Raw genomic sequence first — 12,182 nt, 5'->3', positions numbered from 1 at the left:
TTGAGCGCTGTTGCGTGCGGCTTTAAGGAGAAAGGTTCGCTGGCGGCGGGCTCGTGAGAGGCTCGCGTGCAGGCACGGCCTATTTCTTCCTGCGTTGAGTTCAAAATTCCTGAAAAAAAAAAAAAGTTGGATTTGTGTGTTTTGAAAGGAAGAGGCCACTGTAGTTGCAAGAAAACTGCAGGAGCAGCCTGTCCGTTTTGCACATCGTCAGAAGGGCAGAAAGCACCTGGGTTCAAACACGTCTCTCTCTTCAAGGCATTGAAAAGCTGACTCAAAACCGTGTGTAGTTAGGCTAAATTCAGTTCTGTCCGTCGAGAAATACACCTGATGCTCACAATAAATTCCAGGAGCCAAGGGGCGCTGTCTTTTCGGCGGGTGGCTGTCAGGTTCGCAGCTTGCGCTGGGCGCATCTTCTTTTGCTGCCACCCTCACTGGTGACCTCAGTTTCCTCGCCTGGGCTGCTCTGAACTTTGCCTGGTTTTGCTGTAAGTCCATCCCGTCTATGTGAGCGCAACTCGATGCGTGTGTTGTAATCCTGTCCCACGAATGGGTTGTGTTTGGAGCATAAACAGAGCCACGGAGTCAGGGAGCTCGCTCCCGGTCTCCAAGTTATGCTGAGTTGCAGTTTAGATTTACAGTGTTTAGTTTTTCTGTTTTATCTTGTATTCGCTGTTAATGACCCTGTAGTAGTAACTCAACTGGTTTCCAAATAATATCTTTCTCCAATAATGCCCCTCAGGGTTGCTTTTTTTTTTTTTTTAATGTTGCTGAAAATGAAACTATTTCTCCATGTATGCTTCCTTGTTCTAAATAATAGTAGTAATGTTCTCACTGATAAAAATACCATAGTAAAGAAATATCAAATGCTGCACTGTGGAGGTCAGTATCATCATTCACATTTTACAGCTGCTACTTCTGGCTTATCTTTGCACCGGAATGACTGTAGGCTTGAACACTTTGTCTTGTGCTTGTTTGTTTTTGCTGCTGAAAGGGCATGGATAGCTAGCTCATATTTACAGTCTTTATCAGTAAGAAAAATGTCTTTGACATGTAGGAGGAAGAGCCCTTCAAGCCCTCTGAGAACCACTGTTTGAGAAGTGTCTGGTGAGGTTCTGTGCTAGTTTAAACCGATACATATTTTTGTGTGGCCCCAAATTTATTTTTTAAACAACTGTTAGTGCTTAGTGTGCCTGCCCGTGTTTGGCTGTTGCTAGAATGGTCAATTCCTAGTGTACAGTGAAATTAATGATATGAAAAATTAAAGATCAGCTAGTATCCCTACATGTTTTTGACTTTATAGGTTTGTTAGTAAAATGGAACATGTGAGCTGAATTGCCATATTTTCAGAAGTTATAAAGGTTTTTAACCGCCTTTGCTCTTTTTTCCATGTATTTTCACAGGGCAAAGTTACTTTTGTAACATGCTCCGTGCTCTGATAGCGGATTGCTCAGAGGCCAGCGCTTCAGGAGCTGACACTATCTTGGCTCAGCCAGCAGCTTGTTTTGTGGCCTTTGACAAGTCCTTTAAATTTGTTGTCTSTTTTTATGCATGTATGGTATGTGCAGTAATAACTGCTTTCTAAGAGCGCGTAGTAGGTAAATTATGTATTGTGCTTGGATTCTCTAAAGCATTAAGGAAGTGTGTATATATATTTCTGTGAGCCATGTTATATTACGTGTGTGCAATTGCTGGGTATGCCTTTCTTCAGACTTGGCTTGGTGAAGACGGAGTGCTTTTTGTTGGGCTCTAGGACAGCTTTACAACGTGGTTTCAGACCGCTTGGGATTTTACCTGAACTTGCATGTTTCTTCTGAAGGTGTCGAAGTGAGAAGCTGAAGGAACCCTGAGTTCAATTGCTGCAGTCCTTCACTGGAAGGAGATGCATAAATACCACCTCTTCCATCTCGTTCAGGCTTTTCTTCTTCGTTCAGCACCTATTAGCCATTTGACTGAAAAGCCAGCGAAGAGCTCCAAGGCAGGCTTTTTGCAGGCTCTTTTGCATTGTCTCAGTTATCCATTACTTCCTGGAGTCAGGCAGAGTATACTGCGCTGGTAGCTCCCACAGCTGGACAGAACGGTGATTATTTTTAATCACCCTTGTCTCCAAACCACAAGCCAACGGGTGTAATGCATATACATCATGTAAGAAAAGCAGCAATCTATACCAGGCTTGGGAATTCCTACGCACATTCGTTTCAGATGACGGACCATGTGCTGGAGGAGACGTGCCAAGCCATGTGCTGGAGGAAAGCTTGCAGATGTCACCAGCTACACGAGCACTTCCTCTTCCCTTCACTTCCCCCGCCGCGGGCTGGTGTGAGGTGCTCGCTGAATCCACGGGGTGAAATCACTTCCCTTCTACGGCGGGAACCACTGGAGCAGAGACAAGTAACAAGAATTTGAACTTTTGTGGATAGTTAACTTTCTCTCGCCGTGGCTTGTTCGACAGCTTGGTTTTTCTTCAGCATTAAGCAGGCAGAGTAGCTCTCATATTTCTCCTTTCACATCAAAATCCGGCTCARTTTGGCAGTCTCACCGCCTGCGATTGTTTCTGAAACATGCAACATGCAGGGACTTGCCTGCCTTTGAGTTGCAGTTTTTGGGGCTAGGCTGAGGAAGGAGAGAGTGGCAGAGGATTCTCGCCCATTATTTCTGACTGGTGTGTCGTGGAAATGCTTGTTTCACAAGCTGAAGTGCTTTGACCTGATTCGTGCGTATTGCACATGAAAAAGGTCCCTATATGTCTTTTGGTGCCCCTTGTGCAGGCTCCTGAAATGGAATATGGGAATAGTCTGAGACTTGTAGTATTTCTCTGACGTGGTCCTGGTGTGCAGGAAAGACCAACCTCCCAATTTGCATTTGGGGGGGAGACTGCGGAAGATTTTGTTAAGAAATGCGGATTCTCCCTTTGAACAGAATTGGGTTTAAAAAAAAAAAAAAAAAAGACGGGAATCTGCATATTGGCAGTATTGCCAAGGTGGTAACTCTTATCAGTGCTCTGTCTTTTGTGCTTGCTTTGCAAATGAGCATTTAGGCCTTTTTCGAAAACACTGTCCGTATGCATACCATATCCTGAACCACAAAATCAGGGAGGGCTTTCTTCCTCCTCTTTATCAGTTCAGGTTCCAAGTCAGGCAGACAGCTTTTTTGTGGGATCCGAGGTATCTTTCCTCTTTGTCACAGGGAAGATAGGTACTTTATCCATATACCTGGCTTAAATTACACCTCTATAGCTTGAGCCCTTCCACCAGATATCTTTCTGGTGGAAAAGAATGGAATTAAGTAATAGGGCACGTTTCCTGCATTCTCTTACTGCCGCTCCTTCTGGGGAAACTGGCAGTGGAATTTGGGAGTGTGTTCTGTTCTCAGCTTGTTCATAGACTTGTATTAYGACCATAAATCATTTAAACACTTGTTGTTTCACATCCCCCCTCACCCCCCTGTGAAATGTGGCTAGTATTGAGAGAGCTTGTGAGGAGATTTTACATGTAAGAGTTGCTGTATGAGCTCAGGCAACAGATCCATCTAGCCCAGCATTCTGTCCCAGACAGTGGTCAATATAGGCATCTTTGGGATGGTATAAGAACAGGGGAAATATATAATAATGCTAATTTTTATTCTGTCTGTCTCCACTGGTTTCTTGGCTCAGGGTCTTCCTGACCTCCTGTCAAATAAAGCCCCTGATAGATTCCCTGTCCTCCTTTCTCCATGAATTTGTATAATAGCTTTTTGCATTCGCATAGACTTTTAGCATCAGCCTTGTCTTACAGCATGTAGTTACGCATTCAGTAGAAGCGCTTTTGTTTTGGACCTACCCCTTAAGTTTCATTCTGTGTTCAATAGTGCTTGTATTGGAAGAGATCAGGAGCTAAACACCTCTGTTGCTTGTGTTTTTATAAGTTTTGTCACATTGCACCTCAGTTTTCTGCCTTAAACTTATCTGTTTCACATAGGGAATCCATTCCGTATCTTTGGTCATCCCAGTTACCCTAATCTGTACCTTCTCTGGCTCTGCTGTATCCTTTTTTTGAGATGAGAGGAAACAGAACAGCACACCACATTCTAGATACAGACACTCCATACATACAGTGACACATCCTGTTTTAGCTAAAGTAAACCAATTTTTGACATTACAGCAGAAATGCAGTAAGTTGTAAATCTTCTCCAATAGCTGATATTTAAAGACTTATTAGTTGCTAGAAAGTGCTGTGACCTTAAGAAGCTAGATTCATGTTGGCAGGAGTTGAAAGTGAATTATGGTGCTGCAGGACTTGTTAAACTCTTCAACAGCCAAAAATAAGCTCTGTGTTTAAAATGCCTTCTGCCCACTGCAAGGATGAATATATTGCAGATGCCACGTTCAGTCCTCTCCTTTTTGGCCTTACAACTCTAGAAGGGTTAAGTATTAAATGGAAAATGTATTGCAAAGGACTGATGTGATTCAGCACATGATTGCAGTCTGATTCTAAAGTCTGAGTCTCAGGGTGACATTTGGGGAACTGTGGCTCTGAATCCTTAGTGGATATCAAAGATCACTGCAAGACTTGAGGCATTAGCTGCGGTGTCACAGCCAAATTCTGGGGTTAAGATTGTGGGTAACTGCAGCTGGTTTGCCTATGTGCTCTGTGTTTTTTTTTCAATGGGAGAAAACATTAGCTTCCTCTCTAAAATGCCTTCTTCTGTAATGAACAAATTTCACCCAGACTAGCTTGCCTTTCTTGTAAGCTAAGAGTGCTTGCCTGGACAGTGAGCATGGATCAGAGCAGTAAGTTGTTTGGGTGTCTGAGAGCTGGGTAAAATTGCATATCTATCTATAGCTTTTATTAGGAAAAGCTTATAGTATTAAAATGGATCAAGCTATCTCTTCAACTGTTGATGTAATAGTTATATCCAACACATTGTAATCATTGTCCTCACATTCACTGCATTTGTTTTATGGCACAAACAGGTGTTTGTAGGGAAAAAGTCTTTGTTCCGTAATATTTTTAAAGGGGGTGTGAATACATGCAAGCTTCCCTGACCAGCCCCTGCGCTGGGCGGYGAGGAGAATTCCAGGAACTCCAGGAAATTGATGTCACTGCATTGTGTTTGCTTGTTTTCTTTAARCTGCACCAATGTTTAATTTTAACTTAACCCTCAGAAGGGTATTTTTAGTAAAACTGTTTCTTTACTCCTTCTGTCCCACAATTTTTTTTTGGGGGGGGTAAGGGTGGGAGGGGGGCAACAGATTCTGTCTCCTTGTTTTTTTTCCAGTGGTCAGCAATCTTTCTCCTGTCCTTCCTAAGAGCTCTCCGGTGATGGACTGAGAGCTCTGCATGGAGCAGCTAAAAGTTCCTCTTGTTTGTTTTGTGTCCATGGCTCTTGATTTGATCGTTAATCCAGGCTGAAAGGTGGCAGGATTCCCTGGATGGAAGTGCTGCATTCTGGTAAAAGCAAGATACCACTCCCAAATCTTCACATACTGCTGCGGGACTGTTGCTTCATTAGGAGAGGATCAGGTTCTTCAGTGATGTTCCACTGGGAGAGACCAGCTTGTTTGCTAAAAGTTAGCAAAACTTCAGGTTGAGGAGGTTTGTTGGCACTCTGATAGCATCACAGCCCTGCAGGGTGTTGCTGTTTTTCCTTTCCTTTTTTTTTTAAACAAGAGATCATCCTTAAAACATTATCAGCTTCAGAAGCTCAGATTTGAACAGTAAAAGCTGGGTTGCTTCCTCTGCTGATCTTGAAGAATCAGCTCAACATTTGTGTCTGAGCTGTGTTGGGACAATCTTTGAAGCCAGCCTAGTTTTAAAAATTGCAAAGAAATACAGCCTGGTGAAGTGACTGAAGGTACTGGAGAACTTTTATTTTCCATATCCTTGACCTGAGTCTTGGCCACTGTGTTTGTGGCTTGCTGTCCATGTATTTCTGCAAATGATGAAGAACAAAACTGGCAAATTCTGTTTCGTCCTATTCCACTCCCCGGCCATGTGTTACAGTAATTGCTCGGCTGCCAAATCCAAAGATAAAAGGAATTGCCATGATTTTGGTTTGTCATTGTTTCATGTATGAAAATGATTTTCATTGGTAATTATCCACACGTTATAGGAAGTGTGTATATGGAGGAGCTATTGAAAAATGACAGATGCATAATTAAATTCCCGCCACCTCCCCGTGTGAATACTGAGACAGCAAGAGTGTCTTCTGAGCTTTGGCATTATCTGCTCCCAAAGTGGGCCCAAAGCATGGAATAGCAAACTTTGATTYGTTTTCCTGCACAAACAGGTCTCCATGTTTTGAAAGACTAGGTGAGAAATGCCTTTATCTCTAACAAGGGGAGGCCTGTATGTTTGGACTCATCAACATTACATACTTCGACCTCCTGAAAGCTTCACCTCCTGCCGTGCTTCTGAGCTGCATCCCCCATTAGTGTATAGGACTGTTGGTGGGTATAGGATTATCGGAGGGTGCTGCAAGGGTTGCCTAGGGCCGTGCAGCGTTTGGTGTGGCTCTGCACACGCGCTCGTCCGCGTACGAGAGTTGGGTGAGTTTGGCCTCCCTACTGGAAGGGTGTGTTGTGGCGGGGTTTTTCGTTGCCCTCTCCCTCTCCCCCATGTCCAAACCCCCATCCCGTAATTCACTTTTCAAAGAAACCAGTCTCAGCTCTGCTGAGCTCAGCCCTACTGCCGTTTGCAGAGGAGCCGCAGGAGAAGCAGCACTTCTCCGTTTACGGGGTGGACTGCAGCAGGACACGGTCATTCTTTGCCCTGTTAATCTGCTTGGGCGCCCAAGGGATTGCCACTGGGCAGAGCAGGGCGGGCTCACTCCTTCCTTTCTGCCCGCGCATGCCGGGGTGTGGGGAGGGAGCTGTTTGGACAGTTAGCTTTTGAGGAAGGGACTGTGTCTTTTGTTCTCTGATTTTTATTGTTATTATTATTATTATTATTATTATTGCCACGGCATTGAGCACAATGCCTTGATGAGTGTCAGTTATTGCCTTTATCTGTATCAGGGTTAGCGCTGCTGTTGAGTGTCTTACTGGGAAGAGGGTTGTTTCTGCCAGTTTTACTGAATTCTCGTTCCCAGCTGCAGGCTTCAGTTTGCATCTTTTCATACAGTTTGAACCGCTGGTGTTGCTATGTAAATCTTCGGTGTGTTGTTTTGCTTTCTTGTTCATTGCTTCCTCCTCTCATGTAGAGGATGTACGTGATCCTGGGACTGACTCTGCGTCTTATCGCCCCGGCTCTGCACCCCTCGGCACAGAGCAGCATAGACGGGAGGAAAGACCAAAACGGGGAACTTCAGATTCCCAGGCTTGTCCCTCTGCCCCTGTCCTTCCTACCCCGCAAATCAAGGATGTGTGATCCCTAGACAAGTCTTGCTGATTAGTTCTCATCTTGTAGCACTCGCTTGTGTGTGCCTGAGCGGTGCTGCAAATTACAGCGACCTTTTATTTGTTTGTAGCTTTTCATCGGCATTAGCGTGGCTTTCCTGCTCTGTAGGTGTTCCTGTAATGCCATCGTGTGGTCGTCCTAGAGCTCTAAATGTGTCTTTTCCCCACGCTAACCAGGACTGGTGAGATGAGCCGCCTCCTGCATGTATCGCAGTGATGGGGGCTCCCGCCTGGCTCCAGCGATGTGGCATTAGTCTTGGTATGGTGCTTGGGCTTCTGAAGCCCAGGTCTCCTATTAGACAGGAACCCTCGTGGTGGATGACTGCAGTGGGTGTTTTAACTCTGATGCTGTAGGTAGCCCCTATCTGTTAGAAAAATTGAATAAACATTATCGGTATCATAAAGAGGGTGGTGTTTTGTCAGCTTTGGAACCGCAAGTTGTTTTTTTTATTTAGTTAAGTATTCATCCCCAATACGGCGTATGTGTTTTCGGTGAAGTCCCATGTATAGAGAAGCTGTTTGGATTGTGCTTTGGGATTGTGTTGTATTGTGATTGCAGAAGGTGACTGGGGGTCAGAATTTGTAGAAATTCTGCTTTTGTCACTGTTTGGGGGGGGGGTTGGTTTTTTTTCCCTCTTTTCAGTCTTTCTGTGCTTTGGATAAGCCACAGGGGCAAAAAAAGGTCCAGTCCTTACCTGCTTCTCAGTGACCTGGAAGCTTTATTGTATCTTACACGTAAGAATTAAGTGTGCCTTGTTAATAAATAAAGTAATGAATAATTATAATTCCTTTTTTCCTCTGTAGTGTTCCCAACTCTTGCCCGGCCAGTCCACGTGGTGCTGGATCCTCAGGATATCGTTTTGTTCACAACATTACCTCGGATCTGCAGCTGGCAGCAGAATATGCTGCAAAAGCAGCATCAGAACAGCAGGCAGATGCATCTGGCGGGGACAGCCCAAAGGTTCGGAGAAACATTACTTACCCAGCAGTGTTCACTGGGAGACTTATTAAGACCTTGTAGTTTATTGTCAGTGCTGGATATAGTTAAATGGGTCTAAGAGTACCCTGGCTATAGGGGTGCTGTATTTAATATCATCCAGGGTTTCGCGACAGTGCCTTCAAATGAACATCTCTGGTGGCTGGTGATGAATCTGCTTGCTTAGCTGCTGAAATGTATTTAAGTCATTCACTAAAAGGGTTACACTAGAGGAATTTGTCTTGCTTGTTTGATAAATCAGAAGCTATAAAGAAGAGCATTAAAATTCAGGGTCTTGTTTTCTCCTTTTAATTAATGTTATTTTGCAAAAGGCAGTTGGGGAAAGGGGAAGCAGGGGAAGAAACAGGATCCTCGCCATGAGAAATCTGTAGTCTGACTTTAAAACAAAGGCCTGTCAAGCAAGCGTTAAATGAGGAGAGTAGCAAGTAGAATTTAGATTAAAAAATAACTGAGCTATAATGATAAAACTTAATTTTGGTGAGCTGATCTTCAGATCAAAGTTGAAGGTCTAGATCCAAAACCACCTGATTTGGGATGGGGTGGAGGAGCACAGTACTAGATGGCCTTTTTGTAGGTTGAATTCTCCCTTGAGACAAGAAGGGCTGTTCTTGATGGAGTAATATGAAGAGCTGGGAATGAGAGATCTGGCACATGAGTTAAAGTTCCTAGAATGAAACAAATCCTGCCGGAGAGGGTAGGGACAGGATCAAGTTTCATATTGGGCTTGTTGCTGGGAGGAGAGCTGGTAGCATACTTCTTGAAGCCTTTCTAACAAAGTTTAGTTGTACCTGGGTAGAATTTAAGGCTTTAATTTCATGAAGGCTGACAACAGTGGACGTACCCTGCAGCTTCTAGCTCTGCCTTTCTTCCAGTTGTCCTGATTCTGTCYCTCTTGGTGGTATGAACATGTGTGGCAAACTCAGCAGGGAATGGAACCGGAGTAAAGTTAGCCTTTTTGTGTTTTGGGGGCGGGAGGTGGAGAGAGACACTCTTACTTGGCTCTAGTCCTGTTTGCATGCAAGTGCTTATGCTGAGTTGGGAGATGACAGTGCAGAGCAGGAGGGAAAGGGAAGAGGATGGTATTGCTTTTAGCTGCCATCCTCATGCTCTCTTAGTGCTTGTGAAATACAGCCGAATGTGCTTTCTTAATCAGGTTGGTGGTAAACTCCAGCATAGGAATTCTGATTTGGTAACTACGTTTTTGTGTCTGTGTTCTTCTAGGATGAGTCCAAGCCACCGTACTCTTACGCTCAGCTAATTGTGCAGGCTATATCTTCAGCGCAGGACAGACAGTTAACACTAAGTGGGATCTATGCCCACATTACCAAGCATTATCCATATTACAGGACTGCTGACAAAGGCTGGCAGGTGAGTTCTCGAGACTGACAAGCTTTTAAACTACTCTGACAGGGCTTATCTTCTGTGAAACGTATTTAATAAAGATTTGGGGCACTGGGAGTAGAACTGCTTTGACTATTCCCGGGATGAATTTGTTTAACATAAGYTAACTACAGTAGTTTGCTTGTGGGTGATTAGTTTTTGGAAGATTTTTCTCGGGCCGTGTTGAGTGTTACGATTGGGCCTTCTGGTTGTTTTTGAAACCTTGTTATCTCCCTGGCCTGTCTTCTGTTAAGTCTGCAGTCATCCCTCTTCGATTTTTGTTTGTTTCTTATTCCTTCATGTCCTTGCTATCAGCAGTCACTCCCCTGCTCGGAGACTGTTACCTGAATCTTGCTTAATCCTTCATACTTTGTGTCTCTCTTTGGAGAGATCTGTCCAAACAGAAGATATCCAGCCCAAAGTTGATGTCCCAGTTTTTAATCATAACTCCTTAAATCATCACAGGTGTTTTCTTTCCCCAGCATATCAACTGTGTTGCCTAAGTAACAGCTTGCAATGTTAGCGTCTCAAAACAGGAACCTGGGGAACCTCAAGTCTGTGCCTTCCTTGCGGTATTAAAGGAAATCTGACCATTTTCATAGGAGAGCTCGGAGGTAGTTAACACATGCTRTATCAGGCTTAAGCGCTCACTTGAGGGCTGCTTTCAAAGTCTCAGAAACCTCAGCTCCACCTGCTCCCCCCACCCCAGCATTGCACCTCTGAAATGGGTGTTGTCATTTGGATATAATACACCAATGCAGCTGGAAAGCCACTTGCAGCTGCTGGGTTTGTTGTGTACGACTGGCAGGAGCAGTATGGCTTGGTGCATTTTGAGTGCAGTTGGAATAAATACGTGCTGCCTCCATGGCTTTTCCCTGCAGTTCTAATTAGTTGTGGAATTCACTTCCTGCGTTAACCTGCTCGGCAGAGCCACCGCGCTTTGCGAACCAGTCGCTGCATCCTGCTTCAAAGCCTGCCGCGTTTCAGCGGAGGGAGAAGTTGSCTTTTTTTCCCCTACTAGTAGCATTGCGAGGCTTTACTTGTAAAGAGCTTCTGTTGTCTAAAGCTGCTACAAAAGCTCTTGTTTTCTTTTGAAAGTGGAAGACATAACGAGTTTATGCCCACCTGGGCCTCTCCCCTAGCCCAGCAGACAGCGCTACACCCAGTCAGAGGTGGGCTTTTGCCCTGAAAAGGATAATTAGTCCTGTGAACATCTGCAGAGCTGTACAGTGCTAGGCTGGTGCCACATAGATAATGGATTCCCCTCGGAGATAGCTAGCTGAAGGCATGTAGGCTGGCCTGCATTATGATTACCACGAGATGCGGTGTCCTTCAGGGCATGTTCAGGCACCCCGGCGATCGTTTGGCGGGTAAGCAGTTAGCCCAGCATAAAATCTGCCTTTTGAGTGAGTTCTGACATGGTTTCCAGTTCTTTCCCCCTGCTTCAGCAAAAGATCTTCCTCCGTTTCTTTCCACAGCGTAGCTGCTGCACTCCCTGGCTCTGGAGGTATGTCTAAGTGATCGTACAGGTACCAAGCAAATCCGTCTTCCTGCATGGTTAGTAGAAACTCTGTGCTTGACTTATTTCTCTAGGTTTTCTCTTGCAGTTCCCCTGTGACTTTGGAGCTGTGTGAGTGACTTGCTTCTGTCTTTAACGCAGATTCTGACAGGGGATGTTTTATTCTTCCAGGCTGTGTGGTGAAGCCTGTATGTCTTCGTTATGTGCTTTCTTGTGGCAAAATAATCACTTCATTCCTCTGCTTCCTGCAGAATTCCATTCGGCACAACCTCTCCTTGAACCGTTACTTTATTAAAGTCCCACGCTCTCAGGAGGAGCCGGGAAAGGGCTCCTTTTGGCGAATTGACCCTGCCTCTGAAGCCAAGCTAGTGGAGCAGGCATTTAGAAAACGAAGGCAAAGAGGAGTGTCCTGCTTCCGAACACCTTTTGGGCCTCTCTCCTCCAGGTAACTTCAGCTTCTTCTAATCTCGCTGCCAAATTCATTGCAAAGAAAACGAACAAAAACCTCTCCTGAAGTACAGTGAGCAAACTTTACTTCTGTTTATAGTTTTGAGTGGTGATATAGTTAGATAGTCCTGAGGCATAATCGAAAAAGCGTTCTGACTTCTTAAGCTTTAAAAAAAGATTAAAAAAAAAATACACCACAGAACCAAACAACAAAAATGCACCAAATAGTATATCTGTTTTGGCACAATTTCAAAGAAGTTCAGAACAGTTACCACTAGAGTAAATGTTTTGGGATGCCAGTCTTTCATTTCAGGAAAGCTGGGTTTAGATGTGGAAATTTTATTTATTTATTTATTTATTTATTTATTTATTTATTTATTTTGGCGGTGGTGGTATTTGAGACACTCTCCTGTAGGGAGCATCATGTTCGTTGTGGCTGTGCGCGGTGAAGCGGGGGGGTTCTGTGC

The 12,182-nt window shown here is 44.5% G+C and overlaps 1 protein-coding gene across 1 annotated transcript in view; it reads left to right on the top strand.

Annotated features, from left to right (window-relative positions):
• The window catches only part of FOXK1 (forkhead box K1), a 69,115-nt gene that overhangs the window by 49,253 nt on the left and 7,680 nt on the right, over positions 1 to 12,182 (top strand). Inside the window, exons 4-6 of the mRNA XM_026082971.1 lie at positions 8,177 to 8,333; positions 9,591 to 9,737; positions 11,520 to 11,713. Of these exons, the coding sequence (XP_025938756.1) occupies positions 8,177 to 8,333; positions 9,591 to 9,737; positions 11,520 to 11,713 (498 nt within the window). The remainder of the gene's footprint in view (positions 1 to 8,176; positions 8,334 to 9,590; positions 9,738 to 11,519; positions 11,714 to 12,182) is intronic.

The sequence above is a fragment of the Apteryx rowi genome, unplaced genomic scaffold (assembly GCF_003343035.1).
Source record: "Apteryx rowi isolate R43461 unplaced genomic scaffold, aptRow1 scaffold_6, whole genome shotgun sequence".
NCBI lineage: Eukaryota > Metazoa > Chordata > Aves > Apterygiformes > Apterygidae > Apteryx > Apteryx rowi.
Note: the sequence above shows the minus strand (reverse complement) of the source record. Positions and strands in the feature narration are given on the sequence as shown.